The 15748-nt window shown below is 38.5% G+C and overlaps 2 protein-coding genes across 5 annotated transcripts; both read right to left on the bottom strand.

The window, feature by feature from the left end:
• Nucleotides 1-1410: 1410 nt before the first annotated feature.
• tcf15 (transcription factor 15) lies at nucleotides 1411-2583 on the bottom strand. Its single transcript, XM_061735301.1, has 2 exons — nucleotides 2104-2583; nucleotides 1411-1739 (listed from the first exon to the last, which is right to left on the bottom strand). The coding sequence occupies exons 1-2, from the start codon at nucleotides 2575-2577 to the stop codon at nucleotides 1677-1679; spliced, it is 537 nt and encodes a 178-aa protein (XP_061591285.1). The 5' UTR covers nucleotides 2578-2583; the 3' UTR covers nucleotides 1411-1676.
• Nucleotides 2584-2585: 2 nt separating this feature from the next.
• Nucleotides 2586-14776, bottom strand: srxn1 (sulfiredoxin 1 homolog (S. cerevisiae)). Of its 4 annotated transcripts, none has more exons than XM_061735304.1 (3): nucleotides 14484-14776; nucleotides 11877-12091; nucleotides 2586-2693 (listed from the first exon to the last, which is right to left on the bottom strand). In XM_061735304.1, exons 1-2 carry the CDS (start codon nucleotides 14715-14717, stop codon nucleotides 11882-11884), a joined length of 444 nt encoding a protein of 147 aa, XP_061591288.1. In that variant the 5' UTR covers nucleotides 14718-14776; the 3' UTR covers nucleotides 2586-2693; nucleotides 11877-11881. The 4 variants fall into 4 exon arrangements, with proteins under 4 accessions (XP_061591288.1, XP_061591286.1, XP_061591289.1 ...); XM_061735302.1 differs by lacking the exon at nucleotides 2586-2693 and adding an exon at nucleotides 2695-2812; XM_061735305.1 differs by lacking the exon at nucleotides 2586-2693 and adding an exon at nucleotides 2695-2812 and having other exon boundaries at nucleotides 11877-12088.
• Between the last annotated feature and the right edge of the window lie 972 nt (nucleotides 14777-15748).

Genomic DNA, 15748 nt, shown 5'->3' with positions numbered 1-15748 from the left:
ATCCTCATTGATCATATCTGCTGTTTTGGCTTTAACAAGTGTCTTCTTGATAGTCCAAGCTATCAATTTCCTACCTGTCATCTTGGTTTAACAAAAAAAAAAAAAAAAACTCTCTCTGATTTTGGTGAAGACATATCGTTGGGTCTCCTGCTCTGAATGTACCACCAGAGAGCCGTACATCTGGGTCACAGCGCCGGATGATGTCAAGACTGGCGGTGACCCAAAGCCCACCGCACAGAGAGTTCCTCCGAAAGGTCGGCTGAGCATTATTTTCCCTTCCTCTGCCTACGTGACATCTTCCTGCCTAGGGGAGCCATTTGAGGAGGCCCCTGGTCTCTATACATGGAGAAGAAGTTCCCCCCTATCCTGACAGGGCAGGTGGGGGAGGGAGGGGGGAAGGAAAACTCAGACCCCCAGCATGCACCTTCCACTACCTTAAAATTATCTTTCCATACAGCACTCCTGTGTCACCGGGGGATCCTTCCTCTGTCATGAGGAACGTTTGCTGTCTTAGTCAGAGTGATGCCAGACAGGAAGTGGAGCTCAGCTGTCTGTGTGTCTGAGCTCCAGCCTGCCTGCCAGATTGTTCACTGGAGTGGTTTTGAAGACCACAGAAAACAAAAAAGAGGTCCACAGAGACTCGGCTGCTTTTGCTATTTTTTAAGCGAAAGTGCTCCATGTTGGCCCGAGCGCTATGGAAACCCCTTTTTGGCAAGAAAAACCGCAAAAGTTACACAAGAAAAAGAAACGCGTTGTTGTCAAAAATAGGTTGAATATACAAACACTGCTAACAAGAAGATTGCGCTACTGAAAAGACAAAAAAAAAAAAAGAGCAGTTTGTATTTGCGTCAGATGCCATAATTACATTTCACTTCGCTTCAGTACTCGGCTGTGACCTCCGACCCCTCACCCCATCTCTCCCTGTCCACTGGGTCCACAGCAGTGATTTATTCTTGTGACACACCAACAGCTGTGTTGGGGCTCAGAACAGAGTGTGGGCTACTATTTGCCGTGACTAATCGAAAACAGACTTCAAAAAAACAGCAGTGGTGAGATTTGGGGAAAAAACACCCGTCAGTGACACCAGAAACCCTGAACCTTTTGCTGTAGATCCGCAGGCTTCCTAAACAACATCTTGGCAACAGTATTTGAAACTATGAAAGTGTGTGTCGGTGTGGGTGTCTCTGTAAAAGACGGATGCAAAAATGAATTTAATACCCTATAATGGTGGTTTAGATCCATATCCGTAAGTGTAAATGTGTGTAAACTATTCACTGGGTGAAGGTCCAAGTGCATATTATGTATCAACACCCATTTTTCAAAACTGCCTCTTAAAATTAAGGTGTCTTTCTACTTCAAGGGGAAGGGCCTAATTTGACCAAAGGCTGGGAATAAGATGGAAAAGATGCCTTTCATTTTGATAAAATATATTTTTATTTAAAATTTCTGCCAGATAAAAAGACAAAAACACCTAAGTTTCAAACAAATGCACTGCATCTTTGAAAGTTCTATGCCTAAATGTCTCAGTCAAGAATAAATAGTCTCTTAGTTCCGTCATTTGATCCAGCATGTGCACAGGTACGTGAGTGCGAGCTCTGTAAAACCAGGTCCCACGTTTCCCTGAGAAAGTCTTTGAGGATTTTCAGGTTCCTTATAGCCTCGCACTGGTTCTTCAGTCAACGCCTCATCCGCAGCGGACCCAGCCCTCGCAGTTTCAAACAGTCCTTTCCATCCTTAATCTGAAAAAAGGGAGAGAGGAACAAATGGCACAGTCATTTACGCGTTAATAAAAGATTGAATTTATCTGCAAGAGATTAAATGTAGGAAAATATTTCCACACAGCAACACCTTTTCCACGTGAACCATTTGGTGTGCTGTCTGTCACGCCGTGTGAAGGCGCTAAATAAGAACAACAACCATCTGTCGTCGGGATTTAAAGCGAGCGCCAAACGCGCACTGTTTCAAGGGCGATTTTTACGCACGCATGCCATCATTTATAGAAAAATCCAATCAAACCACACCTGCACTCAGAGCTGGTATATGCCAAGCTCTAATCATTTTTTTAAGATTGTGTCTAACAGTGATCAAGCAAACAGCATTTACCCCTTTCCTCTGGTTGCTTAGACAGAAGGTGCAGATGGAGCGCGGCTGCTTCCCCCCGCTCTCCCCGTGCACGGCGCCCAGGCACGGCTGTCCGTCCGCCCCGCCGTCCCCGATCAGCAGCACGTTGGCCAGATGGGAGATGTAGCTGGACGCCAGTCGGAGCGTCTCTATCTTGGAGAGCTTCCTGTCCACGGGCTCGGTGGGGATGAGCGTGCGCAGCGCCGTGAAGGCGGTGTTGACGCTCTGGGTCCGGCCGCGCTCCCTGGCGTTGGCCGCGCTGCGCTGCTTCATCACCACCACCGACTCCTCCAGGGGCCGCGACGCCCGCGGCCGCTTCTCCCCGACCCCGGAGCCGCAGTAGCTCTGCTCCGAGCTGCCGTCGCTCTCGCTGCGGTTCTCGTCGTCCTCGGAGGTCACGCCGAAGTCCGAGTAGATCAAGTGCGTGGCCACGGGCCGCAGCATGGCGAAAGTCATGGTGGTGGGGGGGGAAAGTGATGATGATACGGGTCCTAGAATAATAATCCGCCCGCAGGCTCAGTCCAGTATCAGGTCCAGTGGTCGCTCCTACATCCCCATGCTGCACCAAACACCTGCGGGGAAAGGCGGATTTAATGAAGCCGTCCTGCTCCTCATGGGTCGGGTGGAGTTGGCCTGGTTCAGGACGGACGCACGGGCAGGTCAGATGGCTCTTATAGCGGGATGGGAGGAGCTGCAGACAGCGCACACTTACAGTAGCTGCTCCGGAGGAAAACTTCATATACTGCACACACAGTAAACTATAAGACCATATTACCAACTATAACTTGTGATTTTTACAAGATCACCCAAAACAAAGTGGAAACCAAAAATGTTGGCATTGCATTTAATTTCACTGTCTTTATTTAAGACAATTATGAAGTAACAGTACATCTAGTTTTCTTAAGTTGTTATATACACAAGCAAGTTAAAATTACAAAATATATGATTAATTGTAAAAGGAATCATATCACTAGATATATTGGGTCAAATGTAGTTTATTACTCATGAATGATTGTGTACATAGTTTCCCTTTGTTGATGCTAAACGTGGAGCTGGTTTGTGTAGAATTACCTTACAAGCAGCTGATTAAGTAGATTAATAATAATAAAACTTTATTTGTATAGCACATTTCATACAAGAATTGTAGCTCAAAGTGCTTTACATCAATAATAAGGCAAGCAGCAAGTGCAGTTTAAATAAAGGGAAAGGTATAAAGATAATAATCAACATCATATCAGATCCTAGCGTTCTAATAGGTTACTTAGTTACCATAATCTCGTTACAAACACACATTAAAAACATTAATCAACATCATATCAGATCCTAGTGTTCTAATAAAAGATTGAATTCTATGTTCAATGAGCTGATCATGTGACTCGCAGCTCAAAAAGGTAAGTAAAAGGAAAGAAAGAGTAGGCTACAACCTCAAATCAGAAAAAGTTGGGATCATTTTTTTTTTTAAGCAAAGAAAAGATAAGCTCTTCATTTATTTCCACTTTTATTTAATTTAAGACCACGTGAAACCAAGATGTTTTTCTTTCTTGGTCACATTCTTTTCATTTGCTATTAAACCTTATTTTTTCGCATTTCAGGCATGCAGCACATCCCGAAATATGTTTGGATGTGAAATGTGGAACTCATATTAAACTTTACTGTTAAAAAAAAAAAAAAAAAAAGGTGTTAGTTTGACTAATGTTAGTTTGTTAAACGTGTCCAGAGGCGGCGTCCACATCTCTGGGGTCGGAGGTATCTGGGGTGGGCCATGGCACCGCAGTGGATGTAACTAGTCGGATGAAATCATTTTCTATCTTTTTCTTTTAAAGAAAAAAGAAAAGTGCGACGTGAGCTCCATCCAAGGGTTTTAATTATTTTTATTTTTACATTCTCCAAACTGTCCTCATTTTTTTCAGATATAAGTTTGGACAATAATGTAGGTGCGTGATATGTGTGATGAAAATGCACCCGATAGGGATTCAGTTGAAAAACACTGAATTTCTCCAAGTTCAGTACTTTCCTGAGTGTACTTCACACTATCTGCAGGTCGCAGAGAGCTCTGCTCTCATAATGAACATCTCTGGGCCTGGACTGGGCCATTAACTTTATAACCACACATTTGACTGTTTAGAGTATTTTACAGGCATTTAGGGACTAAAGTTTGTTTTCCAAGTCACTGTCTTTACTTAGTGTGTCATGTTTATTGTTTTACCACCTGCTGTGATGTCCTTTTGTTAGCTGGAAAAGAAAAACTGTAAAGAGTTCTTTTATCTGAATATTTTCTTCAGGAACGTTATTGACTCTGTATCATTTCTGCACAAGAACACACCGTTTTCTGCCAGTCCGAGCACACAAGCCAACACTTACAGTTACTCATTTTAAGAACAGCTCCTGGCCGGTGGTGAGGACCACAGCTCGGACAGCAGGAGAAAGTTAAGTGTGAGTAAATAAACAATGAACAGATGATCCTGGAATGACAAGGATTTATTTGCCCGGTGCCCTGAGTTCAAAAAAACAAAGCGGTGGCAAATGGATGATTTAGTCCCTCCAAGTCCCATCAGTAGTCTTAACCTGGCAGTGTATGCAGCCACTTCAATGTGCCTCAGCTGCATCAACAGTCAGACATCAGACACCCACGCTGCCAGCTGAAGGAGCAGAGGTCTTTCAGAGGACATGCACCAAGCACAGGGCTGCAGGGCAGGAGGCAGAGGAACATCTCAGTCTGCAGGCAAAACATCTCCAGAGGGTCAATTCTAATTAATATAAAAATCATACAAGTTATGAAAGTAACACGAGCAGGTTGTTGCGATACCTGACGGTTCAATGAAATACATTAATTGTTCACATGAACTTTGATTTTTAGGTGTCTTGGCGGCTGCTGTGGACCAGTATGGCTCTAAGTCGGGGGTCGGCAACCCGCGGCTCTAGAGCTGCATGCGGCTCTTTAGCGCCGCCCTAGTGGCTCCCTAGAGCTTTTTCAAAAATGTTTGACCTTTTTTTTCCTTTTTTTCTTCTTTTTTCCTTTTTTTATCTTTTTTTTCTCTTTTTTCCTCTTTTTCCTTTTTTTTCTTTTTCTTTTTAATCTTTTTCTTTTTTTTCTTATTTTTTCTTCCTTTTTCCTTTCCTTTTTAATCTCGACATTTCGACTTTTTTCTTGACATCTCGACTTTTTTCTCGAGATTGTACTTCAACATTAATCTCGACATTCTGACTTTTTTCTCAAAATTTGGACTTTTTTCTCGACATTTCGACTTTTTTCTCAACATTTCGACTTTTTTCTCAACATTTCGACTTTTTTCTCGAGATTATACTTCAACATTAATCTCAACATTTCGACTTTTTTGTCGACATTTCGACTTTTTTCTCAAAGTGCATAATGAAAAAAAAACAATCTTCCCTCAGTTATAACTAATATAGAAACATGCAGCATGTGTTGCCTTCATTCTAAGGCTTATAACAGACTTTTCATTTTTTGTGGCTCCAGACATATTTGTTTTTTGTGTTTTAGGTCCAATATGGCTCTTTCAACATTTTGGGTTGCCGACCCCTGCTCTAAGTAATAAACAAATCCCTGTTATTGCCCTGTATGAGCATGTTGACCAAGTACCACACACGTTGAGATTATTCATCTCTCATAGAATTATGAAACGCTTTATTTGTTTTACCACAATAAGTATTTCAGTTTATCCCAATGAGAAGAGATAATAGGTGTGGCGTCCTTAGAAGAACATGTTGCTGTTCCTCAGAGGTCCGTGCACTGCAGAGCAGAAGGTTTTAGCTCTACACTGTTATATGTATGTTTTTCTAAAGGGTCAATGTCATCTGCACGGAATGACTGGCAAAGAAGTGTACAAACACACATTCATGTTCCTCAGAGGCCGAACCCGGGCATTGGCAAATTCTGTGTAAACAATCTGCAGCACTCCACCGGTAGAGCAAACTGTTAAGAGTTGAATTTTCACTTTTTCTGTGAAAGATCTGGACTTCCTTTCAAATGAATTTACACAAACTCTGGCACCTTCACTCAAGAAGATGAATGAAATCTGGTGGTAATTTGCCTTTTAGATTAAGTATGTAAATACATTTACATGTAAGAAGTTTTAGTCAAAAACGGATTCTTGCATTTTTTTTTAAACAGTTAAAATGTGGTGACTATTGAATTTTCTGAAACTACACTTGTTAAATAATGTCACCTTGCGTGCTGAAAGAGACACTGAAATGGTTATTATTAAGGATTCCTCCTCAGTCTACTGAAATCAGACGGTCATAATGTTAAGTATGACATAAACATGAAAGAATTAAGGCTGTGTACGACCAACATAATCACCACAAAAGGTGCAGTTTTACATGGATTTAAAAAGTGAAAGTACTTTGAAGTTAATCTCAACATCTCTGAAACAGAATGTGCCCTCTGAACTTCCAGTGTTAACAGTTCCCACATGTGGTGTGACTTTGGTTCGTTGGTGAGCTGCTTCATTCAGCAGAAGCGCATTAATGAATGTGGTCATGTGAGTTTTAATTCCTTTTGGGTTTTTCTTCCTTCATAAACAAGAAGGAACATTTCTGCATCCTTTTAGAATGGCTCTGTTAGTTCTTACAATGCATCAAAATGTTATAGAGTGCCACTTTGTTATAAACATTTATAGAACAAACAAGTATAAAATTGCTGTTTTGTTTCTATTATGTCAAAAATTGTTGGGGCATTAGAATGAAATTGTGGCTTCTCTTATCTTTTAATCAGAAAATCAATAAGAGTTGCATGTATCCACAACTATTTATTCCTCTGTGACCTAGAGCCCCATTGTTGTCCTAACGCCATTAAAAACACATCAGACGGCTCTGTACTGACGCAGGCTCGCTAGTTTATTGTAAAACGACCCCCCACCCGCCCCCACTCACTGTCCTGCTGTGCTAAGTACACTCTTTATTTCTTTAAAAAAATAATGCCTATGTGAATAAGTAAAGTTGCAAAATGGGTTCATATATCATTACACTTTGTCAAAGCAGGATTTTAGTGTATGGAGGCAAATGCAGGGATTGCAAGTAATAGGGTCATTTTGAAGAAATGTTATTTTGTCAGTTTGACATGAGGCTGTGCATTTCCAACTTCACTGTTCAATGAACTGGCTCCCAAACCTGTCTGTTTTGGTAGTCAAAAATATTTTGTCAGCTGTCAAACAACAGTAAATTTGGATTCCTTCTACATGTTGGCAGATGCAATATACACATTTTGCATTGCTGAATAAGCATTTTCAATATGTGGCTTTATTCTCATTTTAACATTTCAAAATGAGTTCCATATACATGTACTGGTACATTCTGACCCATAATGGCAGAAACAAAACATGCCTTGCAGTGGGGCGCATCAATTCTGACCCTTTGAAAGGCGTTAATATAGCTATGAAGCTATATTAAATTAATTAAAGAAAAAAAGAGGCAAAGAAAAAAGAAAGAAATGCACTTTTTAGTTTGGGATTCATATCACATTTTTGCTGTTTATGTGAAATTTACTGAGGGCCCAGCAGATACCTTGGGGTTTTCCTTCACCTTACAATGAAGAAAAAAAAGGCTGTTTTGACGTTAATTGATGGTAGACAAATATATTCTAATGACTCAGACCAGTTTAAATAGGAGAAAGTTTCTGCTAGATTTTTAAAGGGTCCCTATAAAATGTTTCAGCTAACAGACCATGAAAAAGTATTACTATTAATATAACTATTGCTATGATATGAGAAGTTTACGTCCACAGAGTTGCACAGGGAAGATTCTTGCACAAGGCCTTTCTGCCGCGAGGTCAGAGGGTGGATATGAGATTGTAAATCTGGTACAAATTACACGCCTAAAGCCACCAGTAGTCTGAGGGAATTCCGGTAGGAAGCTGTGAGAAATCCTCATCCACTCAAACACCTAAAGCTAAACTCTTTTGAGAGCGTTTAACTGGAACGGCTCCCCAAGTGGAACAAATGGGCGAGCTAGCTAACCAGAGATAATGTTTCAGCCTGCAGTTTCAATGTAGACACTACAGTTAATGATCTGTTTCTATTTTCTTGTTTATTTTGTTTGGTTGTTTTTTCAACAAAAAAACAAACAAACAAAAAGGCAATGTATGTCTAATTACAACATGGCATTACTCACTCATTTTATTCATCTAAGCCAAGATGCAGAAGCAGTGTGAGAAAAACACACACAGCAAGAGTACTGCATAATTTAATAGCTTTTGGACAACAAACAAAAGTAACAAATTATTTTCTGTATTACATTATCAGTCTTTCTCGCCGTTCTGGTGGAATATTGGCCCACTTTTCTTCACGATGTTGCTTGAGTTCATTAGGGTTTATAGCCATTAGTTTGCAGCTCTCCTCGGCATTTCAATTAGACTGAGGTCTGGACTTTTAATGGATCATCACAACACTAATTTTTTCCCCTTTTTTTTATTTCAGCAATTCTGTTGTAGATTTGCTGATGTGCTCTGAATAATAAGCCTATTGCATGACTCAATTTCAGCCAGACGTTACACAGTTGGGCTAAAATTTGACACTACAATACTTGAACCACAAAGATGTCATGGTTGTCTCGGTAACAGCGAGGTGTCTGGGAGGTTGCAAAACAAACCAGAATCTTCATTACTCAACTACCGTGCCTGACATTTGACATTAGGCGTTTGGGCTGACGCGTTTAACTTTCATCAAACACGCTACAGTACGGCAAAACATGTCCACCTTGGTTTTGTTTGTTCAAAGGACGTCTTGTGGTAAGCTGTGCTGTCATGGATTTATTTTAAACAAAGGAGACATTTTCTCTTGGCATCCTTTGAAAACAATCAATACTGTTTGAGATGATGAAAGGATTTTTTTTTCTTCCACAGTTTGACCTTGCCGGGAACTTGCTGGGATGTCATTTCCTAGGAAATGCTTTCCACTTTAAGATAATCTCTCAGCCTCGAATGATGGCTTACAAATTGTTAATAGCCTTTATAACCTTTCACATATTGACAGCAACAAGTGCATCTCAGATAATTGTTGATGTCTGTCCTCACTGGGGCTGTTAACATCTAAATCCTCCCAACTGCCTACTCCTCTGCTTTTATAGAAGCAGTGACGCGTCATGATGCCCCGTTTATAAAGTAGAACTTGATCAGCATCATCTGGCAGCTACGTAACCCGTTCATTATTGTGGAAAAACTAAGGATGCACTTAGTTTTTCCAAACACAGCTTTTGTTCCTTGCCTTTTGCCGTGACTTTTAGCTCCACTTGCTCACCCGTTATAGCTACAACAACCAGGTTATATCTTATTTACACAAGGTGAGTTGCTCTTTAAAGCCTTAAAATAGCATTCAAGGAAAAAAAAAATGGAACTGATCATTTCTACTTTTACCACATTAAAAAACAACACTTCAATCACCCTTGTTTTATTATCTGTCCATCATAAGTCACATTCTTTTTTTTCTTTTCTAGTAACTACAGTAATGTAATTTTATTTATTTATGTATTATGTATATTATATGACGTATATATGTAAATGTACTTTTATGTGAATGTACTTTTAATCTTCGTGGACTAGCTGGTGTTTTGCGTCCGCTAATGGGGATCCAAAATAAAACAAAAACAAACAAACTACAAAAATAGTTTCAAATTAATTACAATTATATATGGTATTTATTTCATAAAATTAATCTTTTTCAACTTTGATTGGTCCTGCGATATGAGATTGAAATCAAACCTTAAAGTAGTCTTTAAAATTATTGTATTTAAAAAAAAAAAAATGCAACTCAGCAATACAAGAATACATTTACAACAATTGGTTTATGAGAAAAAAAGAGTCAGATTACTACACAGTTGTGTTGCTATTATGGTTTTTTTTTTCTTTCTTTTTTTTTGAACCATTTGGATCAACATACAAGCAAATATAAGTAAATTAATAAACAAAAACCAATCCAACCCTTGAGAGAGTAAGTCATTAGCAAGTAATCTGAGTGACCACATTTAATCATAAGGGGGAAGGAAAGGGAAAAAAAAGAAAAACTGGAAAAGGATCTAAAACATTTCCTCCTCTTAGTCCCCGGAAAGGCAGTTTATGGCTTTAAATCCTCAAAGATGAAGTGTACGAAACCACCCATGGAAACTGCTCCCAGAAGCAACAGGTGCAGTGCATTTTTTCATACCAGTATTGCGTGTCAAACCTCCTTTGAGGATATGGTTACTTCCAGACAGTGAGTGAGCTACAGGAAATCTTCTCACACGCGACGATTCAGGGGAGAAATTTAGAGTCCTTTAGGGGCGGTCGGTAAAAGTTGCCTTGAGTCCCTCTTCATTTCCTCGATGGCCACAAAGGGAGCTCGTCAAGCAGTTTTGAACTCGCATTGTGAAAAAAGCTAATGTTGGAAAGACCTCGTCTATATTTTACCTATATTCTTCTGTAAAAATGCAGTTCCTTCCTCCAACACAGAAGCAAAGGAACCGCTGTCTGACTTGATTTAGCAAAGCTGGGCCAGTCTCAAGGTCAGAGACGAGAACACATTAGGCTTTATGTTATATACGTGCACATTTACAGAGATAGGTCATGTCAGTTTTTGGGATAAGCAAGCATTTCTACTCTTAATTGCACCAAAACACATGATCTAGAGATTAAACTTGTTTTTTTTTGTTTTTTTTTTACAATTGATTAGTGATGGTTTTACATAATGATTCTCAGGTTTTGTTTTCACCCGAATTGAACAGTATGATGCTGGAACAGCAAGTTTCCCCTTCAATCTCTGTTTTTTTCTTAAAGGTAACAGAAAAGATCCTTTTCAGCGACTACAAGACTAACAACAGGCAGTGTAGGAGAGTCATCCTTGTCTTGAAAACATCTTGCATTTTGTCAGCTTGAGTAGTCAGACCTGACTCTTTTAACAAACCATCTGGTCTATAGGCTGCTTTGGTGTCTACAACATCCCAATCAAAGCCGACTGTGCGTGACAAAAGTGGGAGAATATCCACCAAACACTGAAGTTTCCATCAAGTTCTAATAAAATCTAAAGAATCAGTGCTGTTACAGAAATGCTTTCCTTTTAAAACTATGCCTCTATAGTCAACATCATCTTCTCCATAACTGTATGTGCTGCAGGATAAAAGCATAAAAAACTATATGGCCTTCAAAAGAGAAGATAAAAAAAGATCAATATATTCAGACAAAAACAACTGCAGCATCATAAAAATGATGTTTAATCGTTACTAGTATTGTCAACATTTTTACTTAAAGGAATAATATTAGTGTCCACAAAAAACCTTTCATGTGTAACAGTATAAACATGCATATATCTTTTATCGACAGCCGAATCCCATTTATGTGCTGGATACTGAGTGTTGTGTCCTACAGTGAAACAAATATTTTCCTGCTATGAAAGTCAACATTGTTCATTCTCAGCTGCTGTTGAGTTACTACACTCATACTGAAAACGTAAGCAAATACCCCTTTGTTGTAAGATTTTTAAATGCAAAAGAATAATTACAGAAATAAAATAGTTTTCAAATATGTCCAATTTAAACTGATATTTTGAGGTTAAAACTATAAATGCTTGAAAAAAAAAGTAAGTAGTAATAAGTTTTAAGAAAAAATGATTAACTAATTTAAAAATGTAATTTCATGTGAAATTGCAACAGAGTTGCATTTCCCCCTGCTGGTAAATCCTGTCATCTGCAGTCACAAACTACCTCCTCTCTCACGTTCAACGTGTGATACCTCTGGGATTAGACCTTTTTAAAAAAAAAAAAGAGAAAACCTGCATCATTGCAGATCAGGTGTTGAAGCCCCCAAGTAAGTCCTGAGGTCTGAGATGTTGGATCTGATGATCTTGGCTGGAATGGCCGGCATGTCCAACCTCTGATAGGCAGCAAACCTGTGGCAGCCGCCGAAGGAGTAGTAGTAATTTCCTCCCGCTCTTCCTTTGATCCAGAGCACATCAATTGGAGGGACAACGCTGGTGTCTGCCGTCTTCTGGAAATATGGTAAAACCATCAATTAGACCCAGAAGGTATGCAAATATTACAAAAAAAAAAAAAAATGTCTTGAGGTGAAAATTACATACATGTTCATAAACCATGACACTAAATGTCATCTGCTTCAAATAAATGATTCACTATAATATATATATTGCAGTTAAATTACAGCACGTGTGACTGACCAAGCACTACTCTTCCAAGAATATTGTATGAACATTGTATGTGCAGTGGTGCAGAAACACTGAAGTCAGCTCTATTTGGTAAATGGACCTTTCAGGGTGTAACGCTGTTACACTCTAATATTTAGATTATAATCACAGCACTGGAGGAACTACAAATGGAGCATATCATGAAAATGTTTCCAGAGCAGTAGCTATAGCTTTAAGTCTGAACAACATACAGAAACCTTTGCTTTCTAACAGCTAATTTTCATCAGAAGTTATATAGTTCAGTTCACCGAAGGAGAAATGGGGGATTTTTCTTTTTCCTTCACCAGTACCTTGTTTAGTTTTTCCCGCTAGGAAGTCAGACTTCCTGTGGCATCTGACTTACCAGCATTGTTGAATACATTATGCTGGTGTGGCATCTTAGTAATTCCGGGTAGGGTAAAAATAAAAAAATAAATAGATGAAAGGTTGAACAGAAGGCTATCAATTCTCTTTTATTGGTTCTTAAATGCTTTTTATCTCTAAAAGGCGTCTTGGACTGTTGTTGAGACATTCATTAAGATCCCAAAATCAGCTTTCATACATATCTTACCTGTTTTTTACACTATTTTCTCCCTCTGTATATACTGTTTATATTTTTCTAATTATACATTTTTTTACTTTTTTATCCATTTTTTTCTCTGCATGTGTGTATTACTACTCAAAGTGAATTTCCCCACTGAGGGATGAATAAAGGACTATCTTATCTTATCTCTTATCTCTTACAGTCACGTGCAAAAGTTAGTGACCCATTTTTAAATTAGGTTTAACTTTTTGTGCTTAAAAAAAAAAGAATAACCAAAAACTCAATGAATATGAAAAATGCTATAAAGAAGAACAGGTCAAAATGTCTCCATTGTGTGACAGAATAATAAAGTCATACAGAAATGCAATATACAATATGAAGGCCCATTACTTCAAATGGTCCCACTGCTTAGGAGAGGTGACATTTTTGATCTCATTGATGTTGGATTTTGATCATTTTATTGTTTACACACACAAACGCCCCAGCAGGGGGGGAAACGTTGTGATACAATGTTTTGTGAATTGTCCAAATTCCTAGTTTGGAGTCTATTAATATGTGGAGGATCTACTGAAAGAAAATCCTCCTGTAACAGTGAGACAGCAATAAAGCTTGAGCATCAGTTGGCCTTAACTAAACACAAATGATGTGTAAATAAAGTCCAATAAAAACTACAGAATAAAAGATAATGTGCTCCTGATTGAAAGGAAACTCCCAGGATCACAGTTAACCAGACTTCAGTCCTGCTTGGGGGCAGAGGTGGGTAGTAATGAGTTACATTTACTCCGTTACATTTACTTGAGTAAGTTTTGGGAAATTTTGTACTTTTAGGAGTAGTTTTGAATCACAATACGTTTTAGTTTTACTTGAGTAGATTTGTGAAGAAGAAACTGTTACTCTTACTCCGCTACATTAGGCTACATTGAGCTTGTTACTTTTATTTTATCCCTTTTATCTGCATACGCGTCAATCTCATGACATCCCTGAGTGATTCTTTGGGGAAAAAAATGTGTTTTTGCATGTTTTGACACACACACACACACACACACACACACACACACACACACACACACACACACACACACACACACACACACACACACACACACACACACACACACACACACACACACACACAGTTTATATGAGTTCATGAGTTCTGCCTGCGGAGCCTGGTTAAAAAAGAAAAGTACAAAGGCTTGAAACTTTGTACTACTTGTGCTTAATTTTTTTTTTATTCTGTTATCATTTTATTTATTTTACTATGTATTTAAGTACCTCAATCTACTTTAAGATTATTTTAATTTAAGCTATTTTTTATTAATTTTAATTTATTTTATTGATTTAATTTGCCTGAAGATGATTATTTAGTACTTTTGGTTGTGTTAAAAAAATAAATCAGACGTTACTCAACAGTTACTCAGTACTTGAGTAGTTTTTTCACCAAGTACTTTTTTACTTTTACTCAAGTAATTATTTGGATGACTACTTTTTACTTCTACTTCAGTCATATTATTCTGAAGTAACAGTACTTTAACTTGAGTACAATTTTTGGCTACTTTACCCACCTCTGCTTGGGGGACATTTTTTCTGCATTAACTTTAAAGTCAAAGTTTTATTTCTGCACACTTGTAAAGACTGAAGTTTAACGCGGTTACCTGTATTGTGTCCATCAGACTCTGAACCTTCTCCTCGTCCAGCTGTGGAGGAATCGGTCTGATGATCACCTGCATGGGGACGCTGTGAACCTCCTCAATGTTGTCCGAGTGAATAGACCTGGGGTCGTTCCTACTACCAGACACCCCTCGCTCAGGGACCATTTTTGACATGTTATTGCTTGATATAAACACCGACTTTAATTGTGTGTTATTACACTGAAATAGTCGATACATGACCCCTCCGACTCAGATAGAAACCTACGGTGTTGATGTTGCACTTCCTGAAACTTCTCAGACTAATCCTGACGTCACCGACGGAAGGATGTGATTGGTCCCGCTCGCTGTCAATCACGCCATCGGCTGCACATGGCTTTGGCTTTGCTTTTATCTTGTGAGTAAACTTTTGTTTTGTTTAAGGTTGAAATGCACATTCTTCTCATATTCAGCAAAAATCCAACAAATTAGTCTAATTTAAAACGCTGTTCCCTAGCTACCAAGCCGTTTATTTGAGTTGGCAAATTATAACAGTATTTTCCAGTATCTCCAAAATGTAATTAAAACTTGCAAGTTTTTAGCAAAAAAAAAAACAAAACAAACGAATTTGTTCAAATACAAGTTCAGGAGCAACGTTATTGTTGATTTGGCGTTATGTTTCTGGCTGCTTAAAAAATGTAAATTTAGTGTGGCTCCAGTTTAATTTTCCCAGGAGAATCTTTACAGTTTTTATGAGGAATATTTACAAGCTAATTGTTGAGATGCGGCTACTGCTAAATGAGATATGAAAGCGTTAAATAAAGACACAAAATAAATAAGTAAATACAATAAATTGTTTCAGGGAGCAAAGGTGTTTATGGAGTAGTCTAATTGTCTTCTTTAGTGGTGGTGTCATTTATTATTGTTTCACAGTTCAGTTTGTAAATAGATGCGATTTATAGCATAAAAATAGTTTGCTTGATTTATTCCTCTACCTGTTTAACTCTCCCAATCCTGTAAACAGTAATTGAGCAGTGTTATACAGTCTTTTGTTTTATTATTATAATAGTTTTTTTTGCATAAATATTCCCTATAATTTATTAGAAATGTGTAGTCGTTGCTGATGTGGCAGCCTCTCCCTTCACTAGAAGTATACATTGCTCTGTATTTTCAATGATGTACGTGTTATGCATGAACAAATTTATATTTATTTATTTTGTTTGATGTTGTTGCCAAATAGTAATTCACATAAATACAGCTAGACAGGCTGATTCCAGAGAGGCCTATAGTGA

This window comes from Cololabis saira, chromosome 12 (assembly GCF_033807715.1).
Source record: "Cololabis saira isolate AMF1-May2022 chromosome 12, fColSai1.1, whole genome shotgun sequence".
Classification (NCBI taxonomy): Eukaryota; Metazoa; Chordata; class Actinopteri; order Beloniformes; family Belonidae; genus Cololabis; species Cololabis saira.
The sequence above is the reverse complement of the archived record's forward strand: the minus strand, read 5'-3'. Positions and strand labels throughout refer to the sequence as shown.